This window comes from Camelus ferus, chromosome 15 (genome assembly GCF_009834535.1).
Source record: "Camelus ferus isolate YT-003-E chromosome 15, BCGSAC_Cfer_1.0, whole genome shotgun sequence".
Taxonomy (NCBI): Eukaryota; Metazoa; Chordata; class Mammalia; order Artiodactyla; family Camelidae; genus Camelus; species Camelus ferus.
The window spans coordinates 16145688-16172459 of NC_045710.1; the positions used below are offsets into that span (position 1 = coordinate 16145688).

The 26772-nt window shown below is 55.0% G+C and overlaps 1 protein-coding gene across 3 annotated transcripts in view; it reads left to right on the forward strand.

The window, feature by feature from the left end:
* Positions 1 to 26772, forward strand: part of KLHL29 (kelch like family member 29) — a 295554-nt gene that overhangs the window by 257977 nt on the left and 10805 nt on the right. For all 3 annotated transcript variants that reach the window (XM_032497107.1, XM_032497108.1, XM_006192714.3), the window contains 3 exons: positions 14447 to 14585; positions 22748 to 22950; positions 24068 to 24327. In XM_032497107.1, coding sequence (XP_032352998.1) covers positions 14447 to 14585; positions 22748 to 22950; positions 24068 to 24327 — 602 coding nt within the window. The remainder of the gene's footprint in view (positions 1 to 14446; positions 14586 to 22747; positions 22951 to 24067; positions 24328 to 26772) is intronic.

The following is a 26772-nucleotide window of genomic DNA, read 5'->3' on the forward strand; positions in this document are numbered from 1 at the left end:
GGAAGAAGCACTGAGGTTTCAGTTTCACTCAGTCCTTCTCAGGGAAACAGAGCCAGCGGGTTGCAGAACTGGCTCCTCCTTGAGGCAGCAAAGCAAGGGAGACTGAAGTCTCTGAGGCCTGGGAGAAGGGGTTGCAAACTAGTGCTGGAGGCACAGTTAGCATTCATTGAGGGGATGTGGATGGGGGTACCAGTCTCTGTTCTTGACCCAGCAAGTTGTCTTCTGAAGTTCCGTGTCTCCCACTGGGTTTATGTAAATGAGCTGTAGGACCTGGTCGGGCAGACAGCACACATGGGACACCCCTGACTGAGTGGGGTTGAGTGCCCAGCCACACGCTAGCCCACCCAGACTGGCACGGTCTACCTAGAGCCCTCGGCCATCAGAGCTGTCCTCCCGCAGCTATCAGGCCCCAAGCAGTTGCCAGGCCCCCACTCTCTCTGCCCACGGCTCTGGTAGCCTTGAATCACCCACCAGGCAGCTGTTCCTGATCCCTTCCTGGCCTGTGGCCTTGAGTGAGCCCCGAAGCCTGAGAGACTGGTGCACTGAGCTAGGCTGGGTGAGTGGTTCCCTGGGGGACTTCTGGGATGAGTTTTCTAATAGAGAGATCTGTGCTGGGAGGTCGTGATACCACCTGCCATTAACAGGAGCACCCTGCCCGCAGTTCTCACCAAGAAATCATAGGCAGCTGTTTGGAGGCGGGTGAGTGATTTGCAAGGACCACAAGAATATTTGCATAAACATATGTATGGAAGTGTGTGTTTATTTGCATTCATTTGCATAAATTGCTGGCTCTTGGAGCTGTCGTTCCTTAATTTTATTTTATTTTTTTCACTAGATTTCTTTGAGTTCTGAGTGCAGATCTGAACACTTCAGGAATGAGAACCAAAAGGCAAAAACAACAACAGCACTGGGGCAGGAGGACAGAGGGCCTCAAACTTTATTGAACATTAAAATTTCCTGGGGAGCTTTTAAAAATCCTGGTGCCTAGATCACACACACACTTATTGAATAGAAACTCTAGGGGTGGGGCCCAGGCATAAGTATTTTTTTGAAGCTTCCAGCTGAGTCTGATGCACAGGCCAAGGTTGAGAACTGATGCCTTAGACAGGGCAGGCCCATGTCAGATCACACCAGCCTCAGCCTCCAGCTGCAGACACTGGGCACCTCACCTCACCTCACCTTCCTCACATGTACGAGACACTCGTGACACTCAAAACAAGTGCCGCGAGGTACGTGAAGGGCCACGCCAGCACACAGTCGGCTCTTAATAAAGGAGCCTTCATCATCATCACCATCTCTCTGCAGTGTCATCATGTAGGACCAGAGCGTCTAGAGGCCTGGCTGCTTCTCCTGGCCCTGCGACCCAGGTCACCCTGGACTCCACCCCGGCCCCCAATCAGCCCCCAGGAGTAGCGAGTGCTGCAGGATGGGCCCAGGATCCGAGATGCATGGTCCTTCCTCCTTCAAAATAACTTCCAGGCTGATGATTCCACCATTGCCAGGTGCCTGGGAAGTGGGTGCTTGCAAGGGGAAGACAGCGTGTTTCTGAGAGAGCCAGCCCAGCCCTGCCCCCCTCTCTCTCTGCTCCTCCCTCCAGGCTGGGAGAGAGCCAGGCGCTGGGCTTGCAGGGTTTTTCTTTCCCTGGTGGGTGCTGTCTGGGGGAAGAAGGATGCTGGAGATCTGGGAATGCCCACTGCACTCGTACTCAGTGCCGTCGGACCCAGAGTCCTGCAGTGTCTCACTCTTCCTGCTTGATCCATTACTCCACCCATCCACCGGGCCCACGGCCCCAGGCTCCTTAGAGCCCTTGGTCCCTCCATGCGCCTTCCTGCTTCTGTTCCTTTGCTTGTGCCATGCACTCTGAGGGCAGCCCTTCCTCCACAGAAGGACTCAGGATTTGTTGGCTCAATTCCTGTCCATTCAAGACCCAGCTCAGTGCCTCCTCTTCCATGACACCTTGTCTGATCCAGCAACTATTAATTCCCTCTGTCACTCGTTCAAACCTTACCTGAAACCTGTTCAAGGTCAGAAGCTCTGCCAGGCTCTGGGGTACAGAGGCTGGTCAGACCGAGGCTCTGCTTTTGAGAGCTTCTCTGAGCAGTGATCAAAATCCACTCTGTTCTCCTCCTCAGCACCTGCAGGGATATGGGAAGTTCCTGTCTCCTCCTGCTGTGCAGATGCACCGCATTAACAGACGCTGCTCAGGGTGGACAATACAGGTCTTGCTAACAGGAGACAGGCATGGCCGTACTTTGGCCTGCAGAGGCCAAGAAAGGAGGGAAGTGTTGGTTTCAGAACCTTCAGGAGGCAGAGGGGAGCAGGTGGGAGCTGAGGGAGAGGCTTCTGATGGCAGCCAGCCCACTCCTGCCCTGGATCCACCTTTGCTGGGACACATGGGGTCATTCCTGCAGCTTCAGGGAACTCTATGGCTTGATTTGCAGACACACACCCACCTCCCACCTCCCCTGCCAAGTGCAGGGCAGCTGTGCTGGGGAAAGCCTCCCTCCCAGCCTGCCCCAGGGCCTGGATGCTTCCTCCTGGGATCAGGGCTGTAGTTAACCTCCACCAGACCTTCCTATCCCACTGTGTCCCCCTCACCTCCACCCACCAGCGGCAACACTCACCCCGAGGGTCCTGGCCCTTGGGCACCCACAGTCCAAGGGCCTGACAGATGAGAAAATAACCCTGGCTCTCTGGTGAGCCCAGTGCTTTGAGTCCAGGGATGGCATCTGAACCTGGTCTTATGGGACAAATAGACAGGTCCTGCAAGAGGAAGAGGAGAGAGTAGTGCAGACGAAGGGAGCTGCCTGTGCAAGAAGCAGCCTGGGTGCTGCCCCTCCACGGCCACCCCACACCCTTCACTTCCCTTCACAGCCATCATCCCCCCAGCCTGTGTACAGCTGCACCTAATGCCAAGAAAGCTCGTGAGGACAGAAAGCAGGACAGCGGGCTCACTTTGGTCTCCTCCCTACCTGCACGTGGCAGGGCTCCGTCTGTGTAGGCTGATCCGTGCTGGACACAGCCCATGGGGGAGACTGGGCTGGGGCTGGGCTTCTTAGCTTTTGTGCCGTGCAGGGGACAGAGCCGCCCCATGTGGCCATGCTCAGCCAGTCTCTGAGCTCAGTGGCAGGTTCCCAGGGATGCCCAGCCCCTGTGTCCAGCCCTTCTAGAGCAGGGAGGACCCAGAACCCAGGGCTGCAGCCGAGACACAGGCCCTTTCCTGCCCTCACAGGACAGCCCCTCTTGGGTAATTACTTCCAATGAGAGTTTGTAAAAACAGTACTCCAGCTTTATTATAGACTCTAATAGGTTCAGCTTCTCAAGAAAAATAGACTGTCAGGCTAAATACCTGTGGGGAAGTGATCGCGCGGAGAGGGATATCATTAAAGCTGGCAGCTCAGCTGAAATAATAGTGTGAAAGGTCCCCTGTCAGGGAAATCAACCCAGAAGGTCAGGGAGCACACGAGCCCAAATAGGCCTGCCCTTCCTGCATCTGGGTCTTTGCAGTGTATGTCGCTGCTTGGAGCCAGTGTGTGTGAGCCGCCCCAGGACCACTCCTGTGGGTTCCAGAGCCGGAACCAGGCTCTGGGAATTCCGGGAATAAAAGACAGCATCTCTGCCCAGCCAGAGCTCACAGCCTAACCAGAGGCAGAATTCAGCAGGCAAATGGCATGCACTGAAGAGGGAGGGATTGGCAGGGGAGAAGCCTGAACTGGCAGACAGGAGGCGGGGTTGAAGGGAATGTCAAGAGGGTTCACCTGGGGACCCTTGTAGGGACCTCCTGGGACCAGGCCGAGGTGCCTCATCCGTGGGCTCGCATGCACCCAGCACCCCACCAGCCAGTGTGATGGGCAGGTGTGTCGGACAAGTGGCTGGTAGATGGGGCACCTGAGAGTGGGCCCACCTGAAGCATCACCAGGGGCTGGCTCCTCCCCGGGGCACAGTGTCTCCTGGGCTGCCTGATTGCCTGGAGGGCACTGCCCCACTTTCTTCTTTTATGCTTATTTTCTAATTTTCCTGGAATGATGGTGGCGACTAAAGACCATTAGCAACAGGAGAAACTGAAATAATGCCTGGGCCTTCGCCTCCCCTGAAATAACAAGAGACAATGTGTTGCCCAGACCTGACCCGGCCAGGCCATTGGGAAGGGTGAGCACAGATAGAGACCTGGGGCAGACGGCCACGGAGAGACTCCCCTTCCAAGAAGACTACATAAGGCAGAAGTGGAGCAGAGAGCTGTCCCCACCCCCACAAAACACACACGCGCGCGCGCGCACACACATGATCGCTCCTCCCCTGCCTCCTCACCCCAAGTCCTCTCGGGCTGTGAATTCTCTTCTCCTGTGATGTGATTCACAGAGCTCTGAGCTGCCATTAGCCCCCGGCATCTGAGGTTTCCGTTTCATTTCCTTCTTTACCTGGGTAACTGAACTGATTGTACTCCCAGCTCCGGTTCACTAATTCTCACAAATCCTTTTAAACTATTGATTTATTTGCTGGGACCGTGGCGCTCAGAATTCTTGGGAAATACTGGCTTTTGCTAAAGCACATGGAGGAGGACTGCGTTTCCCCTTTTCTTTATATCTCTCTCCACCCCCTGCAATTCCCGGTCATCCCTAGGCCGCCCCTCTCTCCCTCCTCAGTCGGCCTTCAGCATCACCGCTGCTCACGTAGCTCTCATCCAGCTTCTCACCTTGGGTGCCTTGTGTCCCCACTGAGCCGCCCTCTCCCCTGGGACGAGGACTATCCTGCTCATCTATTGCCCCCTCTCTGCAGCTCCCCTCCGCCACCAGCTCTCAGCCCAATGCCCTGTATCTTGAAGGTACCTGACAAATGTGCTTGGGCTGGTTAATTGTGTACCTGGGGATTTCAGAGGAGGATCATCAGAATGGGTTGGAAGAGCGGAGGGGCAATCCGGAAGAAGGGGATTGTGTGCAAAAGGCCAGGGGAAGAGGGTGATGGGGGCCAAGGTGTTGTGTGACGGGGGGCCCACGTGTGTGGGGTGAGACCACTCACAGTTGACTCTGAGCAGCCTTTTTGAGTATAAGAGACAAAACTGACTCATTAAATCCACCAGTACTACCCAATTTCCTGTGGGATAGAGATCGCAGGAGGATTTATCTCTTTCACAGCCTGATATGGGCCTGCCTCTCACATCACATGCTCAGACACACACATTCACACACACATATGCTCGTACACATACATACACACACCATATGCACACACATGCCATATGCTCATGCCCACATACTTATACACAACACACACTCACACACACACATACGTGTCCTCGTGGTTCACATGTTGCCCCTCCAGCCCACCTGGTGAGCTCCTACTTATCTTTCCAGTGTTCCCTTAATCATCTCCAGTCCCGTGGAAGCCTCCCTGCTCTCCAGAAAGCAGAGCCAGCCACCCTTCCTCTGCCCGGTCCTTGCCCCGTTAAAACTTTCACTCAGCATCACAGTTATTTAGTGTGTCTCCTGTTAAACAGTGAGCTCCCCAGGTCTGCAGACTTGTGCATCCGTGTGTGTCCTTGGACCCCATCCAGTGCCCAGCACACAGGAGACAAACAACATCTATTTAATGGATAAACAAGTGGGCCAAACAGACACAAGGTGTCTGCCGTTCCCAGAGTCTGCCTCCGAAAGGGGATAGTCACACCTCAACCTCATTCAGCTGTGGACTTAGTCTCCTGCTCCAGTGCACCCCAACCTCCCTGCTTTCTGCCCTGACCCCTGAGCACCTGGAGCTCTCTGAGGTGCTGAACTTGCTTGTCTCACTTGGCCCCAGCTATCTGTCCTGGCCTCTTGACTCTAGTCCCTGTAGCCAAGAACCACCCCAACTTCCAAGAATCTACCTCCTGTTGGACAAGAAGCAGTGTCTATAAATACACTATAAGCAGAACATAGTTCACGGAGGCACCAAGCATTATGAGAGCACAGAGGGAGGAGACAGCTCCTCATCTCCACCCCAAACATCAGATTCAACTCTGTCCTTGAGGCCAGACACAGTCTCATCCTCCCCTAGTTCTCAGGACCAAGACCCCTCAGGGCACCTGCCTCCCTGGTGCCAAGTTCTAGCTCCTGGAGGAGGCTCCTGCCTCACAGAGGGACTGGAGATCTACCTTCCCTCCAAATCCCTCAGCCCCTGGCTGCTCCCAGATCATCTGCCTTGGGCTCCCACTAGCCCCTTGTGAACCCCACCCTCAGGGTCCTGACTTGACTCACCTGGATACTTAATTCACTGCCCATTGGCCCTCCCCACTGCAGCACATTAGCCTAGAGTCCCAGCTCCTTGCAGAGCTCCCCGCACACTGGTCTTGACCTCATTTCCCACCCAACTCTCCTAAGCCCTGGCCTTCTCCAGGACACCCACATCCCTGCAATGCCATGACATTTTCATCCTCTCCTGCTCAGAGTAGTCCCATTGCCCCCTTGACTTCCATCTTCAAAGCAGGAGATGGAGCCTTCTTTACTGGGGCTGCCAGTGTCGACCTACCCAGGTACTTCCCTCCAACTGCAGCCTCACGGTTTGCCTAGTGGCCTTCCCTGCTCATCCAAAGATCTGCCCCCACTTCTACAGTGACCAACTCTGGCCACTGGGGTTCTAACACTCTGCCCCCTGGCCTCCCTCATCCCTCCCCAAACAAAAGCCCATCCCCTTGGACTCCTACCCCAAGGTCTCAAGGTGAGAGCTGTCAGTGAAAGCGGCCAGTTATTGGCCTACGTGTGAGCAGGTCTTACCATCCAGGCCACCGGGACCCTGGAAAGCTGAGAGGGCCACCTCTCTCTGGCCCCTGTGTGTGAAGGCCCCTGTTTTGCAGAGTTGCCTTGAGGGTTCCAGGCTGCACCTGGGCTCAGCAGAGCTGTTGGGGTGGTCAGTCTTTCCCAAGAGAGCCCTTTAAGGCTCTTCAAAGCCATTGGAGCTGAACAGAATAGATAAATCCCTCCCCAAGGAGGACCTAGTGGATGTAACCATGCTTAGCGGCTGTAGATGCCATACAAAGTTATTATTAACACTGGTATATCCTGAAGTTAGAAGGGGCTTTGTTTTCACATTCTTTCCATCTGACTCCACACAACTGTGACATTTCAAATGGTTCTTCTGGGTCATACTTTGGGGAAGTTATTCTTACCACTCAGAACATGTCTGCATCTGGTCTGTAACTCACCCAGAATTCCAATCAGAAAGGAACTTTTTGTGCAAATCATGGTACCAGGTGTTCAGGGGCCAGAGAGACGAGCCCTCCAGGAGATCACAGCCTAGAAAGGAGATAGACAGACAGACATTCTTCTGGAATTAGGCAGCCAGGGGTGTCTACTGCAATTGAGGCACCAACAAAGTCTCAGGGGACCACAGGAGAGGTCTGTGATCAGGGAACTTCGTAAGAATTCTTACAGGATGGAATTTAAGCTGAGGCTTAAGGGATGGATGAGACCCTAAAAAAAGTGTTAGGGAAAACTTGGCCAAAGGGGCTGAAAGAAAAATAATGAAAGTGAAGGAACAGGAGGACATAGTGGGCATGAACTTAGAAAAAGGGTTGAGGGATGTGTGGGGACATGAATAGAAGTGAGGCTATGAACAAAGGTTAAAAGTAATTCCTAGAAGGCTCTGACAGCCACTGGGAAGGAGTTTAGGAACAAGGGACTCAACATTCCTTGCTTGAGTGGCCTCTAGATGAGGGAAGAGCTCTTCCTCAAGGTCACAGGACAGTCATGGTGATTCTATGGCTTGATCTAGGTCTCCTGGTCATCTGCCCCATGCCCAGGCTGGCATCTGCCTCTGGTCAGTCTTTGGACCTAAGACACAGAGGAAGAGAAGGTGATGTTTCTGTTAGTTTTCGGAGGGTTTCAAGTAATTTTAAGGAGAAAATTTCAAAATTACGTTTATATCATCTTGGAGGACATGAGAATGTTCTAACTGGAAGGTAATCTTCATTCTGCCCAGCAAATTCTTTGCAAGCTCCCACTGGTGTACAGCCTGGGGCAGGGGCTATAGGAACAGAAAAGATCTTGGGTGCCAAGTTTCAATGTTTGAGAAATAAGTCTGTCACCTAGCGTTGGACAACTTGGAAAAGGCAGGCTGGTGAGAAGCAGTGATTGTTCTTAGGGCTTCTGTCAGAGGCAAGAAACCTGAGTCTCTCACGTTTCCCTTCTCTGGAGAGCTCCATTTCCTGGGAGGGTTTGCCCGCAGAGTGGTGGGGCTGGGACTCAGTGACTTCCCAGTAGAAGGCTGGTCCCTCTGACTCAGGCTGGGTGTGTGTTCCACAGGTGGTTTTTTTCTGTCTTACTAGAAGCTGGATCCCAGCTGGCTGATTCTGAGCCCAAGGAGACGGGGGAGAGGAGTATATCTGCTGGATGTGGGAGGGGGAGAGGAAGGGCAGCATCCAGCGTGGGAGCCCGGCCTCCAGACCAGCTGTGACCTGGCTGGGTAGCAGCAGCAGGAGGCTTTGTTTGTGTAAAGCCGCCATTTGTCCCCGCGGTGTCGGTGTCGGCACGCGTCGGGCTCCTGCCCCCGGATGAATTATCCTCTGGGCGTGCGTGACACGGTCTTCGCTGGGCTTTCTCAGTATATTTCACAACTGCTCTGAGTTTATAATTTTTTCAGGTCCTTTATCAAATGTGTGTCATAAACACCAATGGACTTGAGAGCATTTATCACCTAGCTGGGTTCTTACGTGAGCTCTGAAAAAAATTATTTGGCTGCACAGCCTTTCTCGGGGCTCTGATTTAATGGACTTCTCTGCTGCAAAGCCATTGAAATTCGTTGCCTTTTAATATTTGACATCTCTTCCTCTTTATTACCACCTCAGACAGCCTTTCTAGTCCAGCTGGAATGAGCCCATTAGTCTCTGACAAATAACTTGTGTCGTTTGGTAAAAAATATGCAGAAGTTTGGCTGCAACTTCATCTCCAGTCTTGGTTGTGTTTGTGGCCTCACTCTCCTCGAAGCAAAGCATCCAGCCCCAGGCAGCCCCTCCCCAGTGTCTCCTTTCCCTCTGATGCCACTTGCTGGACTTGCTGGGTCCACACAGCCAGGTTACCCTAACCATGTACAACAGAGTTGGAGACGGGTATTTTATTTAGAGACGTGCATAACTGGGTATTAAGAATTCACCTCATAGTAGCACTCTTCACAATAGCCAAAAGGAGGAAGCAACCCAGGTATCCACTGACAAATGAATGGACAAGCAAAATGTGCTCAATCCATACAATGGAATAGTATTCAGCCTTAAAGTGGAAGGAGATGTTCACATATGCCACAACATGGATGAACCCTGAGGATATGCTAAGTGAAATAAGCCAGTCGCAAAAAGACAAATACTATATGATTCCGTTTATATGCGATACCCAGAGTAGTCAAGTTTACAGAGACAGAAAGTAGACAAGTCATTGCCAGGGGATGGGGGAAGAGGGGAGTGGGAATTTGTTTTTTAATGGATACAGAGTTTCAGTTTTGCAAGATGAAGAGTTCTAGAGATTGATTGCAAAACAGTGTAAATGTATTTAACACTACTGAACTTAAAAATGGTTAGGATGGTAAATTTTACAACAATAAAAAAAAAAAAAGAAGTAGCTTCAAACTGAGCCAGCAAAGGAGAAACCGACACAGAGAAAGTGCTCTATGATTCTGAGATTTAGTGGCTTAAAACCACAAATGTTTATTTAGATTATGATTCTGGTTGTCAGTTTGGGTTGGGCTTGGCTGGCTGATCTGGGTCCGGCTCAGCTGATATTGGTGGGGGACTGGCTGGTGTAAATGGCTTTTCTATGAGGGCTCACCACTGCTCCACATAGTCACTCATCTTCCAACAGACCAGTCCGGGAGTGATCATACGGCGGTGGTGGCAGAGAAAATGAGCAAAAGCAAGCAAAACCGCTTGAGGCTATGGCTCACACTCACACGGTGTCCTTTAGACCGTATTTTGTGGCCCAAAACAAGTCACAAGGCCAGACAAGATTCAAAGGGTGGGGCAGTTAACTCCACCCCTTGGTAGGAGGGGCTGCAAAGAATTTTTGCAATCTACCACACCACCTATAAATAAAAAAAAAAAAATATATATATATATATATATATATATATATATATATATATATATAAAATATGTAAATATATAAAATAAAATAAAACAATAAAACAATCTAGTGCAGGAAACATACATGTAAATAAGTAAATACAATACACAGTATGCTCTAAAGAGGTAAGCTCAGGATGCCAGGGGGGCAGAGGGCAGAGGGATGTGGCAGAAAGAAAGAAAAGAGGCAAAGAGGCCTGCAACAAAATAATACCTGGAATTGCAAAATAAAATGGTAATTAGACTATAGGAGGAAGAAAGATCTGGGCAGAGGGGCACAGTGGCAGAAATGAGTGAAGGCTGGGAGGGGGGCCTGCCTGCTGTGCAGTGTGGCTTCAGAGGGGAGTGAAGGACCCACCAGGGAGGGGAGGAGCTGGCCAGTGGGGGAGGGAGGCATCAGAGAGGGCCTTGCTCCAGCCTTGAAGAGTGATTTAAGCAGGGGCTGATGGTCAGGCTGCTGTATGGAGGGAGACAGCCTTAGAGACTGCTATGGTGACTCAGGTAAAAAGATGGTGGTTCAAATAGGTGCGACCAGGGCCAGACGAGAATGATGCAGAGGTGTCTAGTTGGTAAAAGAGGCAGGATTTGGTGTGGCGAGGGGTGGGGAGGAGTCAGCTAGGAGCCTAGCAAATGTGTGGGCTGTGGGCATGTGCTTTCTGCCGGGTGGTCTGAGCAGCTGGAGTTCTCCAAGGAGGGGCAAGGCCTAGGGCACAGGACAGCCACTTGTGTGGGCAAGGCAAGGGCCTGGCATTCCTCAGGCACAGGGGGAGCATCCCAGGGAAAGCCGGGGAGACCAGAAAGTGATTCCCTGATGCCCACTAACACAGAGGGGCCCTGAGATCAAGACTTCTCTTATTCACAAGCCTGAAGTAGCCAAATTCTGCAATGTGCTGGGATGCATGCAGCTGGAGTCCACTCTGAAGACACAGCCCCTGCCAGGCTCTGCCCTGAGGTCCGCAGTCCACCCAACCTGGGCACCAGTGCAGCTGGTTAGAAGGCTTCCCAGGAGCCCACAGGCCACCAAGCTCCTCAGATATTGAAGGGTCCCCCTCTGCTGAGACAGGGGGTGGGCAGGAGGGCAGCCTGTGCCCGGAGCCAATGCTGGCTTCCTCCCCTGGATCCTGGGTTGTAATGTCCCGAAACGCCGTCTCCCCGGCTGGGCTCCGCCGACAGCAGTAAGCACGTACTGACTGATCAATACTGTGAATGCACTTGGGGCCCTGCTGTGAAAAGGAATCCCCTGGTGAGCACTTTCATAAATTGAAAAATTCTTCTGATACTGAGTAATCTTGCCCAGCTATTAAATCCAAATTTCCACAAAGTGAGAGTAGGCAGCGCCTACAGTTATGATGACCTGGATCTCCAAGCACCTCCTCCCAGACCCAGCCCGGGCTTCCCAGGGCAGTAGGCGTCACGGCTGGGGCTGGGGCTGCAGACGCCGTCAGTGCTGGGGTCTTGGTTTCAAGTAAAATCTTTTCTTCCAAAACAATCAGTATGCTTTGGGTCCAGAAGGAGTGGCGTTCTGTGTGGCTCTGTGTTCTCCCGGCACCCTGAGCGTGGTTAACTCAGCAGGCACGTGGGGCTGCATCCGTCACTCACCGCAGTGTGACAGCCGGGGCCTCCAGAGCAGGTGCCCGTGGGTGCTTGAGGGAATCGAGAGCAGCTTGCCCAGGGTCACAGAGCCAATTAGCGGCAAAGCTGGAACAAGAATCAGAAATTCCAGCCCAGAGCTCTTTCCCTCCCACAGGACTTCACTCAAAAAGGTGACAGCACCCACCTGGCTCATGGTTTGGGAATTAGTTCAGTTGGTGGCTCTTGTTGGAGCTGAAGTGTGAGCACAGCAGTTCAGCCTTAACCCTGCCCGACCCTGAAGGCTCTCCCTGAGTCAGACCCACCCGGCCGCGTCCCCACTGCCTCCCGCCAGCCCAGGCCCCAGCCGTGGCCTCCTGCGCCTCTCCCCAGAGTGTCCCACGGCACTACCCTAACCCCACAACTCAACAACTCATCCCCTCTTCCTTCCTGATGTCCCCCTGGAGAAGTCGGAATGTGGTCCTCACGTACCTCCCCACTTCGTTCCCTCCAGCACTGCCGGCCATGGAGCCGTGGCATCCACAGCGTGAACACCTGTCTTCCTCTGCCCTTCCTCAGCACTGCTGTAGTTCAGGCCTTTGTCGTTTCGCACTTGGATTACAGAGTGAGCACCACCATCGACAATATGTCGACCTACCACGTGCAGGCACACGGCTAACAACTCACCCTGGGCTCCTTCCCTTAACCTTCACCGGAGGGGGAAGCTGAGGCTTTAGGGACGCTGGTTAACTTTCCCAAGGTCACACAGCTGATAGGTTCTCTCTCAAGCCTGGCACTAAGGCTTTCCTGCCCACTATCCTCTGATGTGTCTGCCAGAGTTTCACCCTGTCATTCCCTTGCACAGACTCCCTTTGACTCCCCGATGTCCACAGATTCAGCCTGAGCCCTCTCACAAGGCTCTTGAGATCTGACCTTTCCTGCCCACCCATCACACCCTGTCTCTCCTCCAGGCCTTTGTTCCCTCCTTAACTGCTCCCAGGCACCCACACCTGGTGCTGTGAGCCTTGCTGGTCTCTCTTGCTCCAGGCACAGGGAGTCTTTGGAGCCTGCAGCCATTATCACCCAACACACACACAACCCTGCATGTGCCCTGCCACGACCCCAGCTCTGCCTTATATGGAGTTGGTGGGGAACAGTGATTCAGCATTGCCCCAACACCTCAGTCCCCCATGTGGGGTGATGTGTTCCAGGGCCCCCCTTCTGAGAGTCCCCCCACCAGAAGTCTTCCGTGGTCTTCAGCAGAGCCAGAGCCCAGTGTGTCCTCTCAAAGAAGGGTCTGCCTGACCTCAAAGCCCACAAGCCCTTGTCCATCTCTGGTCCTGAGCATATGATCTTCACCAGGCTCTGGGAACAGAATAGGATCCCCCAGCCCCATTTTACAGACATAGAAACAGAGGGCCTGGAAGCACAGGGGGCTGGTCCACGGACATAGTGGCAAAGGCGGAGCTGGGCCCAGCAGGGCACCTTGGCAGGCAGCTGATGCTCGCCCAAGTGGACGGAGATGACTGGTCAGGCTGGAGCAGGGCATGCCGGAGGGTAATTCCAGAACACCAGGCAGGGTTCAGCAAAGACCCAGAGGGCTCGGGGTGCTGGTGGACGACTTAGAGGGTGGGGCTCAGCTCTGCAGACAGCCCTCTCCCGTTCACCTGCCAAACAATCTAGGCCATACTGGCCCAAGAATCTGGGCCTCTGATGTCCAGCTACCAGCAATGCTAAGGGCAGGCTCTGACCAGGGAGTCTGGGGGTGGGCAGACTGGACGAGGCTGGTGGGAACATTGATCTGAAGGCCCTAACTTTGCAAATGGAAGGCTTATATAAACCAAGCAGAGTAGCTGTCAGGCTCTCCTCCTTCCCACTTCTAAGCCTGGAGGTGGCTCTGGGAGAAGCTTCTGACATCCCCGGGTTCGGAGCCCCCCGACCTGGGGCACTCTCTGTGCTGGCCCCGGGTGGCCAAGACACCAGGCAAAGGTAGGTGTGCATCGGGGTGGGAAGGCCTCAGAGGCCACTTCCTGGGACTCTTGGGGCTGCAAGCCAGGCTCCCCCCCACCCCCGGTGCTGAAGCCCCAGGTGGGGGGGGGGGGGTTCCTGAGAGAATGACCCAGGAAGTGGGAGGAGGTACCCCATCCCTGCCCCTTGCTTGCTTCTCCCCATTCATCCCGGAAGTGTGAAGGGGAAGTGCTTGCCAGGCCCCCACTCCATGCCTCCTTTCTCAGGACCCCTCCCCAGGTAGCTCGCCCCAGCCATGGCTGTGAGTGTCTAACATAAGGGATGCTGTTTTTGCAGGTTTTGTGGTTTTTATTCCTTTGAACCATATCCAGCCCATCTTACATCACAATGCCATGCTTTACTTGGTATCAAATACATCGGCACTCATTGGCATTTGGAGAACTTGTTCCGTAGTTAAATTACAGTTTTTAGTTGTCTGTGGTGATGTATTCTCTATGTTTCCAACTGTCAGTATGGGAATCTTTTCCCCCAGCCTTTCAATTTCTGGGTTTGGTTTTTTGTTTTTTTTTTTTTAATTTTTTAAATTTTTTATTTATTTATTTATTTGCTTTTGAAAGTTGTTATTCCTTTGGTTATGTAGCCCCTCCCAGTTGCTGCTTGTTTACGCATTATGTTTGTGACTTCTTTTGACTGTCAGTGTTGAGCCAGTCTTGCCAAGAAACAGTATCAAGTATTTTCCTATTTCTCTACTTCTTGAAAAAATATTTTTTAATTAAAAAAAAGAAAACTCTTAATGGGAACCTGGCCCTGTCTGTCTTCTCTGTTCTGCAGAAATGTTGAAGGAATTGAACCAGCAGCGCAGAGCGAAAGCGTTTACAGACCTGAAAATTGTTGTTGAAGGCAGAGAGTTTGAAGTCCACCAAAATGTTCTAGCTTCCTGCAGCTTGTATTTCAAGGACCTGATTCAAAGGTTTGCCTTCCTTCCAGCTGTGGTCGGGTCTGTTCCTTTGTAGGACGCTTTTGTGTCGCTTTTCTCCTCCCCTCTCTTGCAGGTTCCTGAAGCGTGACTCCCTGTCACAGAGCCAGTAGCCATCTCTCCTCCTCCTCCTCCTCCTCCTCCTCCTCCCGAGTGCCCTCTCACACACAGCCTCAGAGCAGCCACTGTCCCCAGCCCATCCCACACAGCTTTTCTGGTCCCCAGAGGCCTCTGTCAGCGGTAGACAGCACCCCGCCCCATCCCAAGGATCCCACATTCTCAGTGGCTCACAAGCCCTCCCTGAGATTAGGAGGACTGTAGACTCCACTTTAAGGGACCACTGCACACTGCCCCCACTGGGCCAGCACAGGTCCCAGCACCATCATCACTGCTGTCGATAGTGAACCTAATGCCAGGAAAGCACATCGACCAGACCGTCCCCCACCGAGAAGCACGAGGCACCCAAGGGGCCGCTTTTCTGCAGCCCGAGTCGGAGAGAATTGACTTGTAGCCAAAGCCTCATTCACGCTGCATGTCTTGATACTTGTACACTGAGCCTAAACTAGCGCTGTCTGAGCACAGACCAGGAGTGTCCTAAACACGGTCTCTCTCAGCCTTTGCTCCCCTCCCCTTCTGCCCTCTGCCCCGGCTATTTCTACCTGAATGAGTCTTAATGGTGCATGAGCATCTTTTTTTTTTCTTCCATTATGTTGATTTTTTAATTTGTCTGCTTCATACCCTTGCAAAGAAGTCAGGGGCCACCTTCTAGCTCCTTAGTGAGGGAGAGCAGCCGAGGGGGCCGGCCCAGGGTAACGCTCCTGTTTCTCTCACCCATCAGCAGATTAATGCCGCTGCTCATTTTGCCTTGCAGCCTCTCCGGGGCGGACGCTGAGCCAGGACTGTGCTCAGAGTGGGAGGACAGGACCTCTGCTTGCTTCCCAATGCTGTGTTTGGACTTGCCAACTAACCCCAGAGTGACTGTGTTTTGTTTCAGGATGGCACACTGGCTGGCATCTCCTTTCCAATCTGTTGTGTCCTTTCACTTAGAGCTGAGCTGCCCGGCGTGCAAGCCCCGCCCAGCCACACTGGCCCCAGCCATGCAGGAAGGGTCAGGCTCTTTGTGACTTCCAGTCTCATGAACAGCTCCGGTCTCCCGCCCCCAGTGCTTGGGTTCTCTCTGTCCAAGCACAGGGGTCAGGGGCATGAGCTCTGGGGTGAAGGGGCACGGCCAGTGGCTTCTTCAGGCCAAGGGAGGTCTTTGTGCTGCCACTCTTGGCAAATCCTCAACTGACAGTGACCAGCACATGGCCACTGGATTGCAGGTGTGGCATCCTGAGCCTTGGTCCCTGCTCCAGGCCAGCTGGAGAGCACAGAGGGGGTGGGATGCAGGGACAGGTTGGTACTGAGCGACGGCCCAGCCCTGGGCTAGAAAGATGTGGGCGAGGGGAGCACAGAGCCTCTGACTGTCCTCAGAGGCCCTACACATAAAGCCTGACTCTGTGCACAGCAGAGCAGACACACCACTAGGTGGGAACCCAAAGTAGTGAAGGCTTCTTAGACAGACCAAAAAAGAAGGAGGAAGAACATTCCAAGCAAGAAATGGGTTGCCTGGAATAAAAAGTTGAGGACAGAGAGAGTCAAGAGCAGTGGGGAGGGGAACATGGCCTTCCCAGAGACAGGCTGAGCAGACAGGCCCTGACTGCCAGGCTAGAACCCTGGGCTTGGGCTGAGGGTGTGGAGGCCTCCGGGTCCGTGGAGAGGGGATGCCCACCTGCAGGTGGCAGAACTGTAGGAAGTGCCTCCCTGACCCTAACCAGGAAGGATGTGTGCTGGGGCTGAGAGGCAGTTGCTGGAGGAGAGAGGGCACCCCCTCGGGAGCTAGGAGACCTGGGTTCTACATCTGACTCTGCCAGTTGTCTTGTGACCCCAGGCCAGTCACGTCCTCTCTCTCAGGCCTCGGGTATTCTTATCTGTAAAACAGGAGGTTGATTCAAATGACATCCAGGTTTCCTTCCAGCTCTGACATCCCAGCGTGAGAGTAAGGGGGTGATGGGCAGGGCCAGCCCTGGAGGGGCTTCCCAAGTGCAAGCACCAGGGGGTGAGAAGGGCAAAGTCACAGGCAGGCAGGCCCATGGACCAAGGTCAGGGGAGAGCTGTGGGGAGATGATGTATTGAGCGTTTGGCATGTCAAGTTTTAGCAGCCTGAAGATGGCTAAAGACCCGAGCAGAGACACCCGGTAGGCAGCCAGATGGAGGATCCAAACCCAGACTGGTCTGAGGTCTGGGCAGACAGGGCTGTGTCTTCAGCGTCCAGGAGGGTCACTCAGGCAGAAGAGGAGGCTGAAGCTAAGCCCAGACGCGCCCCAGTGGCTCAGTGTTGCCACTGTTACTCCCCAAGTCCTAACCGTGGGCACACAACACCATTTCGGCCGATAGCTGCAAACAAATTCCTTCTGTGGGGAGGAAAGCATACTCTATACAGGAAGGTGACATTTTTTTCTGACCATGTAAAATCCCTGAGAAGTTCACGTGCTTAGAGGTCTGGGAGCAGCTGATGTTGATACGTCATTCAGCCTCCTCGAGGCTAGGATTCTGGAGACACAGTGCCGTGGCCCGAACGACCCAGCAGGAGAGACACCCTGCCCACGGAAGCCCAGACAGGGTCCTCCCTCTCGGGCAGCTGCACTAAGGCAAGCAGGGGGAGCGGGGACGACCTGTGAGACGTGATATCCTGGTCCTTACCTTCATGAGGGCCTAGGTGAGCACTGCCAGGGGTGGGGGCCCACCCTCTGCTGCCCCAGGACCCTCAGGCCTGGAGGCTAGGCCTGGACTCCTTCCCACCTCCAGCCTGGGGTGGGTGACGTGTTCCCCACTCCGGCCCCATGGAGGACCCCGTCCCAGCACTGGCCCCAACCCAGTGTGGACACTCTCCCAGACACAGGCCATACACAGGGAACCAATAATTCCCTACTCATCACTCAGCAAACAAGCAGGAGTCCCTCCTGGGAGCAGGTCCCGCACAAACCTCTGGATGAGATGGGTCTCTGCCCTCGGGGAGCTCACAGTCTGGTGGGGGAGAAGCTAAAGGGGTATGACCAGGGAGCAGGATGAGGGCAGGAGTGGAGTCCCTGCAATGCCAAGTGCAAGGTGAACACGGAGGGACCGAGGTGGCGTGGGAGGCAGGAGTCGGGTCACAGGGCTTTAAGCCTGGGGAGTGTCATGGCCAGACTTACGATTCACAATGACAGTCAGAACGTGAGTGGGAGAGCTGGGTCTTGGGGTGCCCCTTCGGTGCAGAGGCCCGTCTGCATTGCATCAGCCTCTCCTCAGCCCCGTAGCCATACAGCTGTCCTGCCTAGAGCCCGGTCCTCCAGGCTCCCAGCTAACCCCACCGTGTCCACCTGTCCACGTGTTCCTACCTTTGCTGAGGCTGCAGGAGTTTTTGCCCTTCGTCTCTCTTATTTAGTTTCAAACTCTTGTCTTCTTCCTCTGATGAGGTGACAACCAGCCCCTAGGGAGACAGGTGGAGTTATCTGATATCATCCTGCAAGTCCTCCCACTGACCCTGAGAAGCAGGCGCCATTCATACCCCATTCACAGATGAGGGAATTGAGGCCCAGAGAATTTTAAGTAACCAATAGATCTGGGATTTGAACTGAGGTCTGACCCAAAGCTCACGCTCTTACCATACATTTGGTAGTTCAGAGAAGACCAAAAGTGTAGTTTTTGTGCACAAATTCTGTACGAAAGGGAAGTAAAATCTCAGGGTTGACAGTGTGGGCAGATCTACCAGGAAAAGAGATGTGGGGGGTGTGTGTGTGTGTGTGTGTGTGTGTGTGTGTGTGTGTGTTAGAAACAGGATCTGCCCAAGAGAAGACATAATACCCACCTGAAACAGGCATCTACGAGGCAGGCCCTCCCCACACACCCAGGAGGGGCTATGTCCTCTGCAGTGAGGGCTGGAGGAGCTGGAGGAGGCCAGGAGAAGAGCACATGAGGCCACGGGGAAGCTCAGAGCAAAGCCGAGGCTGAGACCACTGGGCTTCCTTGTTGGCCCATCTGAGTCCCTGTGATAATTAGGTAAAAACCTTGCAAGAAAAGGAGGTACAGCTTTGTCTTTGGAAAATGTGAAGGCCAGTGCTGTGTAACAACCACACCTCGCCTGCCTCCAGCTTGGATTGAGTGGAGGGGAAGACAGTGGGCTTAGCCCCAGGCTTTGGGAAGGAAGAGGATGCTTTGAGCAGACTAGACCTAGTGGGGTCCTGGAGTGGCAGCTTCCCAAGTCCAGAATCACTTCTCAACCCCAGCGAACATGACCTAGATCTACCCTGGACTTTCTCTTGGGGCCCGTGGAGGAGAAGTCCCTTCACTTGTTCCCCAGGAGCTGAGAAGCTCTCAAGATGGTTGGTGCCACCGGGGCACTGGCTGCCCTCCCTGGCGGGCAGGTTGCAGGCCCCATCAGAGAGGACAGGACTGTTCTTTAGAGATAGTAGAGGCACCGGCCTCCCTGCCACACTTCCGAGCACGCTCCCCACGTCTGCGTGTGGGAGAATATGCCCAGCCCCAGAGGAAAGCGGCCCCCTCATCTCACCAAATGGGACAGAGACCTGGCATTCTGCCTTCCAGCTGAAACCCTCATCTCGCAAAGCCTGTTGGAGCCAATGACACATTTGAACTATTTCCCCTTTTCATATGAAGTGAAAACAGATGGACAAACTGATTTGTCCAGGGTCACTTTTACGAGCCCCATGTGCAGACGCTGGGCTTCTCCCTCTGGCCCCCTCTCCAGGGGAAGCTGAAAGGACCTCTAATCTAGTGGCACAGACCCTGGACGTAGGGGAGCCCAGCTGATGTTAATCCAGTAGGTCAAGCCACACGCCTTCCCCCTCTTTCCCCATGAAGTTGGGCCTCTGTGGGTGGCCGTCTGCCCCCTTCCCTGGGAGAATAGACCAGAGCAGCTAGAAGAACAGATGAAAAGAGAGTCGCACCGCTCGAATGCTGGCAGAATGACATGAGCCAGACTCGTCGCCAAGTCACCGTGGGTAGGCCAGGGCCCGCGCGAGCCAGGCAAGCCCTCAGGACCCCGTCCGTCTGGTGTCTGTGCCCTGGACCTGATGGCAGGCCTGCGCTCCTCTCCACAGGGCAGCGTGGGCATCACATCAGAAGGGCAGGGTCACCCTCCTGAGCAGAGCAGGGTCTCCTCCACATCCATCCCTGCTCCGTGGCTGTCCTCCACCCACCACTGGCCCAGGAGTTCCAGATGCAATGTGCAGAATGAAAGCATTTGATCACTGAGGTGTGTGGGGGCAGGTGAGGGACTGTGTCCTGAATTCTGGAGAGGGCCGTTCCTCCGCCAGGAACTGGGATCACAGACATTCTAATATGTGGGACAGGGCACTTCTAGCACATCCACAGGATGGCCTACCAAGCAGAGGCTGTCCCATACCCTGGGGACACACCCCCTCTTGGCAGAAGGTGACCCCAGGAAGTTTTCTTTTTCTGACAGAACTCGTGGGCCCTGTGTGGGCTGGGTGGTACCAGCCTGTCCCTATTCCCAAGCTCCCACCCCAGTGTCAGGTCCGTAGCCCCATCCTGGCACGAGCTACCGCCATGGGGGTTGGGGGCCGGGGGAAGCAGAGCCTCAGCCGTGCATCCCAGGCACAGCGTCCTCTCCAACCCTGGCAGCACCTGTGATGGTCAACATCCACGTGCCTCCCCCTGCAGCCTCCTGGCTCCTCAGCCACGCAGTCACCAGCTTGTCTCCAGGACCTTCTCCCGGGCTCAGACTCTGGGCAAAACAAGCATCTCCCCACAAGTGCAGCCAAGCAGGTCCCATCAGACCCATCACTCGGGGCCGTGGGCTCCACTGGCTTTCATCTGCCCAAGACCCCTCCTCACAGGGTGGTTCCTTGGTTCTCAGGGTCACATGTCACATGCATTTCACTGCGTATGTGTGTGCACATGTGTGTGTGTGTTTGTGTGCACATCCTGAAGTCCCACCTCAGCTCTTCACTGACTGCTGATGACTCGTGAGGAGACAGGAGGGCCGACCAGAGTGGGAGGCAGCAGTGGCTGGGGACTTTGGGAGAAGATGAGCAGCCCTACGTTGGCCTCATCAGCCCTGCCCTGACTGTGGCCCAGCATGACCTTCCCAGAGCATGGAGGGCTTGGGGTGGGGGAAAGGCCAGAGAGTGGCCTGTAGGAGTGAAGACAGAGGCAGCAAAGATGGAGAGTAAGAGGTTGACCAGATGACCCCTGAGGCCTGGCTTGCTCAGAATGTCTGTGGTTTCTAGTGATTGTATAATAAACCATTTTTATACTTAACCAAGTCGCCCGAGTGCAGAAGTCCACCCTGACAGCAGAAGATTAGGTGTGTTAAGTCACTTTAAAACTCACGCACACCATGTGCGTCTGTGGGTCTGAGAAGGGTCTCTGCTCAGGCCCTGCGTTTAGCCTGCACCTTTCCTCTCAGCTCCCTGTGGCCTGCCCAGGGCTTGGAGGCAGGATGCCCCTTCAGGCCCCTGGTCGAGGAGCCAGTCTGTGGAGGGTGGAGTTGGGGGAAGCACAGAGCCCTGGCGGGGGGTCCCTTGGATACTCGCTCAGGCAGCAGGCTCACAGCTTCACCTGTTCCCTCCCAAGTCATGTTTGCTTTGTAAAGGCCCCGGGAGGCCAGTGCCTAACCAGAGAGTGTCGCTCTAATGGTGGCACTTCAAGCGCTGTCGCGCAGCGCAGTCACCCGGGAAGGTTGTTTTCCAGCCTCTGTCACTTAAACTCTCCATGGAACTTTAGACCTCACCCCGTTCAGCCCTCTTATTTTGCAGACAAGGAGCCTGAGGGCCAGAGAGGCCAAGGCTGCCTGCCTGTCGGTGGCAGAGCTGGGGCACCCAGGTCCCCTAACTCCCTGCTCACACAGGAGTCGGCCTCTCTCTGGGGCCAGCCTGCTCTCTTGCCGGACACCTCCACACCCCCACTGCCAGCCACAGGAGCACCCAAGGGACCAGTCATGAGAGTCTTGGCCCCAGGCCTCCTCAGGATGGGGGTCGGGGAGGGGAAGCAGAGGTCACCTCCCAGCCACGTGGCTGAACCCAGACCCGGGCAGGACCAGGCTCAGTGCGGGAAATAGGACAGGTCAGAGCGGCCGAGACCGGGTGCCAAGCCGATCGCCTCTGAGAACCCTACCTCCTGACTCTTAACGCTCCGGGTGTTTTTTCTCCTGGTCACTTCTATATTGGTGTTGTTTTTGCTTCATCTTATCTGTTTCCTTCCAGGTCCAGCTTTAGGGCGCAGCTGCCAGGCCTTAGGAGCCTTTGCCATGGTTTTGTATTTCTGTAGACACCAGATATAAACATATTTATATATTTGTGTCCCTCCCCTGCTCCCCCAGTTCACAAGCCCGATGCACACTCTACACGCAGGCCACTCTGACCTCTGACCCCGTGTTCCATGTGGCAGGAGGGCCCCGCCCCGGGCCAGATCCTAGGTCATGGCTGCTGGCTGTCTGTGGCGGAAGTCCTTGGTTGTTCCCCTCCCCTCCTCCCGGCTCTGACCATTCTGTCCGTCTATCTCGTCTCGTCCTCAGTTTCAAAGCAATGTCATGAAGGGCTTCCTTTCCATGCCTAAAAGGAAACAATATGTTTTTGGAAAGAGGTGGGGTTGGAGTCGGGATTCCGGGACAGCTTGGGGCCCTCAGTCTTTGGGGCGATTGAGGGACTGGCTGTGATCACAGCCGCTTGGGAGCCTCAGTCACGTTGGAGAATCTCCCATCGGAGGCGCTGGGCCCCGGAGGCCACGCCCTGCTGGCCTTGTTTGGTGGAGACACCGGGGCCAGCAGTGGAGCTGAACCGTATTGTTTCCCTTTGAGGCCAGTCCTGGTCCTCGTCCCCATCCACAGCTCATGCTTTTTGATTTGCATCTTTTTTTGCATGGACATGCCGAGTAGTGATAAGCAGGGTTTTCTGTTCTTCTGGGCATCTCTGGTCAGACTCTTCTCTTTCAGATCCCGTGTAAGGTCGCTAGGTTCAGGTGTGTCACTGCCGTGTCCCTTGAGTCCTAAAACGAAGGGCGTGACTGAGGTGTGCAGGGAGCTCTAGCCCTGTGAGGAGGCGGCGCCGTGGCCGCGGGGTGGCAGGTAAGGACACCCTGGTCTCTGTGCCTAGGTCGGTGCAAGATGGTAGCCAGTGTGGCCGGGAGAAGCTGGAGCTCGTCCTGTCCAACCTGCAGGCCGATGTCCTCGAGCTGCTGCTGGAGTTTGTCTACACAGGCTCCCTGGTCATCGACTCGGCCAACGCCAAGACTCTGCTGGAGGCGGCCAGCAAGTTCCAGTTCCACACCTTCTGCAAAGTCTGCGTGTCCTTTCTTGGTGAGCCGCAGGGAACAGCGCTGAAGTGCAAAAAATTCAAAAACAGTAAGGATTGAGAGGGGAGGGCTGTGTGTGCCCAGCCAGACAGCCTCAGGATTGTAGCTGGATTTCACAGCAGTTCTAAAATGGTAATTCAGATAACCATACAGAAAGGTTTTTGCTCGCTGGTGGACAGAGGGGTTCTCTGCACTGCTTCCCTATGGGCCAGAGAGGCCACTCCAGGACCTCGGGCAACCTGGTGAGGACAAACAGGCAGAGAGGCCTGTGTGAGGGAGCCCATGCCCTGGGCTCACAGCCCTGTTCTCCAAACACCGAACAAAGTTGCTTCCACTGGGCCTCCAACGCTTACAGTTTGGAGCTGCCCGGTCTGGGTGAGAGCAGGGAGAGAGAGGGGCACAGACAGGAGTCACAAGAACCTGTGGCCGCTGGGGAGTGAGAGCTGGGATGGGAGTAGGTCGGGGGATGGCTGGGGGCCTGAGATGTGACCCGGGGAATGAACAATCTAGAAGGGCCAGGAACCACAGCTCCAGAGTTAGGCTCACAAAAGTGATGGGCCTCCTGGGACCCAGACACATCTAAGTGGGAATAACCATTAGTCAGATCTCAGGAGCACCAGCCAGACTGACCCCAGGCCTGGAGGTCAGACTGGGGGAAGCCAGGGCCCATGGGAGATAGAGGGGGGTTACTGCTGTAGGAGGAGTCTGTGACCCCAGACTGACCTGTCACAATTGTGGAAGACACCATAAGCCTCAGTGTGACCCCTGTCCCCAGCCCAGGTCCAGGCTCTGAGGCCCAGGGCTCCTTCACTCACACGCATTGAGGAGGCTCCGAGCCTGGCTCTGACACTCCACACTCACAGTCTCGGTCCTTCTGCTGGGACCTGCAGGAGCAGAGGGAGGCCCCTGGGAGTCAGCATGCGATGGGGCAGAGGGAAACTCAGAAGAGGGGTCTAAAGCTCCAGGGACACAGGGAATGGTCTTGTGGGGACACTGGGTGCTAGAGGCAGGTCACAAGGGCATGGGCTCCGAGAGGGATCCAGAGTGACAGGTGATGGGAACAGGTAATGACCCCTTCCAGGGCCCTACGGTCAGTGGTCCCATCCCGTGCTCTTCCCCAGAGAAGCAGCTGACGGCCAGCAACTGCCTGGGGGTGCTGGCCATGGCCGAGGCCATGCGGTGCAGCGAGCTCTACCACATGGCCAAGGCCTTCGCGCTGCAGATCTTCCCCGAGGTGGCGGCCCAGGAGGAGATCCTCAGCATCTCCAAGGACGACTTCATCGCCTACATCTCCAATGACAGCCTCAACACCAAGGCCGAGGAGCTCGTGTACGAGACCGTCATCAAGTGGATCAAGAAGGACCCTGTGTCCCGCGCGCAGGTAGGGCCCACCCACCCGCACCCTGCTTGTCCACTCTCCCCTACAGGGGAGGGACCTCGTCTGGAGCAGGGATGAAGGGAAGTAGAAAAGGCAGGGCGGCCTGGTCTGCCCAGCAGTGGGAGCGAATGACAGCCAGCAGGCCTGGCAGAGGGAGGCTGGAACTGCTCCCGTGGGCAGCAGGCAGGTTGCGGGGGGAGGAATGAGAGACAAGAAATCAGGCACTAGAGGGCTCTCGAGGGCTGGCAGTACAACTGAAGGAGACCCAAGCCAACCGAGAGGCCACAGGGCCAGGTGGGTGGCACAAGGCCCCTGCAGAGAGAAGTGTGTGCCTGAGCCAGCGTGCCTGGGGCTCCCGTGAGCCCAGACCCAGCAGCAGGAGCCCCACCTCTGGTTGTCTAGAGGGTGGAGAGCACCTGGAACAAATGGAAGCCACGCTGGAGATGGGAAACCACAGCGCACCGGACAGGAGGGAGGGCGAGTCCCTCAGAGGGGACAGCTGGAGAAATCAGAGCCACAGTCCAGGGCAGAAGGAAAGGGGGGCAGGGCCCCCAGGAGGGCACCAGAGTCCCAGGAAGTCAAGCACAGCCCAGCGGCATCTCTGGACCAGAAGGCACTGGCTGACGGCCTTGCTTAGAACGGAACTGCCTTGTCCTCGTGTGTGAGGCGCCTCCGGCAGTTAGTGCAGACACACAGGTAGCCCTCAGGAGAGCTCAGTGTCCACCAGAGAGCAACAAGTGGGACAACAGGGCCAGGGGGTCCAGAGTGAGCTGGGGCAGCTGAGCGACCGATGGCAGCGGCTACCTTGTTGCATGTGGAGCAAGAAGAGGCACCTGGGATGGGCCAGGTGCTGAGATCCGTAGCCGTGGGTGGGTGCAGGATGCAGAGACGCTCTCCGCCTGCCCCCGCCACTGGGCCAGGACAAGGTGGTCCTCTGACTGACCCGGTGGGGATAGGGCAACATTTTTTTTCAGAGGAAGAGAGTCGGGTAGGGCAGCTGTAATAGTGACTGCCTTTCTCCACCACAACCCCCAAATCTAAGTCTCCAGCACAGACCTCTGTCTTTGGTTGTTACTGGACACCTGGCTGATGTCCTCCCACCCCTCTAATTCATAAGCCCCCAGACCTAGACATCGTGAGTTCAGTCCATCACTCAAGGTAGAAGCCGGGCCTCCTCCCAGACCATCCGCCTCCCTTTGGCCACACACGGCTGTCACTTCTGCCTCCTGACTCCCTCTTACCAGGGCAGACTTTTCTCTCCCCATTCAGGGCCCCACGCCTCAGCAGGATTACTGCAGCCGTCTCCTGAGAGCTTTCCCTGCATTCAGTCTCTTCCCTCCAATTCACTCCCACGCTGCCGCCTGGTGGTCTTCATAAGGAGCGTGTGTGATCATGCAGTCGCTGTTTAAAACCCATCATGAGTGCCTCGCCCACTCTGCAGGAAACGCTACCCAGCCCTTGGCAAGCAAGGCATGAGATCCGGGAGGCCAGCGCCTAGCTGACCTCTCCAGTCTGGTTTCTCCCTGTCTGCTCTCCATCCCCCATCAAAATCTTTTGCATCCAACAAGAATAAACTCCACAGAAACCCCCAAATGCACCATTCTCTTTCACACGCCAGTGCCTCTGCGTGTGTTTTGAATGCCCTCCCTGTTCTCACCTGAAGCCTGGAGAAGTCGGCAATCCTTCCACACCCGGCTCAGATGTCACCCTATCCGGCGCCCCCACAACCACTAACTAGACTTCCTTTGGGCCCCACCCTTTATGTGACGCGTCTTCCCCCCACCATCAAATTGTGTACACCTGGAGGTCAGAGACGGGTGTTACTGGTCTTTGCACCCCCAATAACAAACTCAATGCACAGCAGAAAGTGGTCACCAATTATTTGTTGGATGAAACTAGAGTGATGAACAAAGAGTTTGCCAGACAGGAGCAGGGATTTAGATCAGTTCATAAAAAGACTTCAGTGCAGGTGAGAGCATCCAACAGAATGCCGCTAAAGGGGTTTGCTGGTGGTGGGGAGGCCAGGTTCTGATGGCTATGCCTTTCAAGTTTCATGGTCACCATCAGCTCTCCTGGGCCCTCCCAGCTGTTCCTGAGTTCTTGCCCCAGGCACACCTCTTCCAGGATCAGGACCCTCATTTCAGTCCCTTGCAGCCTGGTATGAAGCAGAGGCCCACGACCTGAGTGGCGGCAGGAAGGAGGTGCTGAAGAGACAAATGGATGGTGCCCCCCGGGGTCAGCTGCAGCCAGTCAGACTCCCCCCTCTTTCTCTCCTCGCCTGGGCTGCTGGGAGCTCCCACTATCTGTGCCAGGCTGGGGCAAGCTGAGTATCGACCCTCCCAAGACAAACACAGACTTGAATTGCCCGTTTTACACAGTCCCACACCTCTCCTTTTTCCCTTCTCAATTTGGCTCTCGAGAGGTGGTTCCACCATATAATCTAAGAGG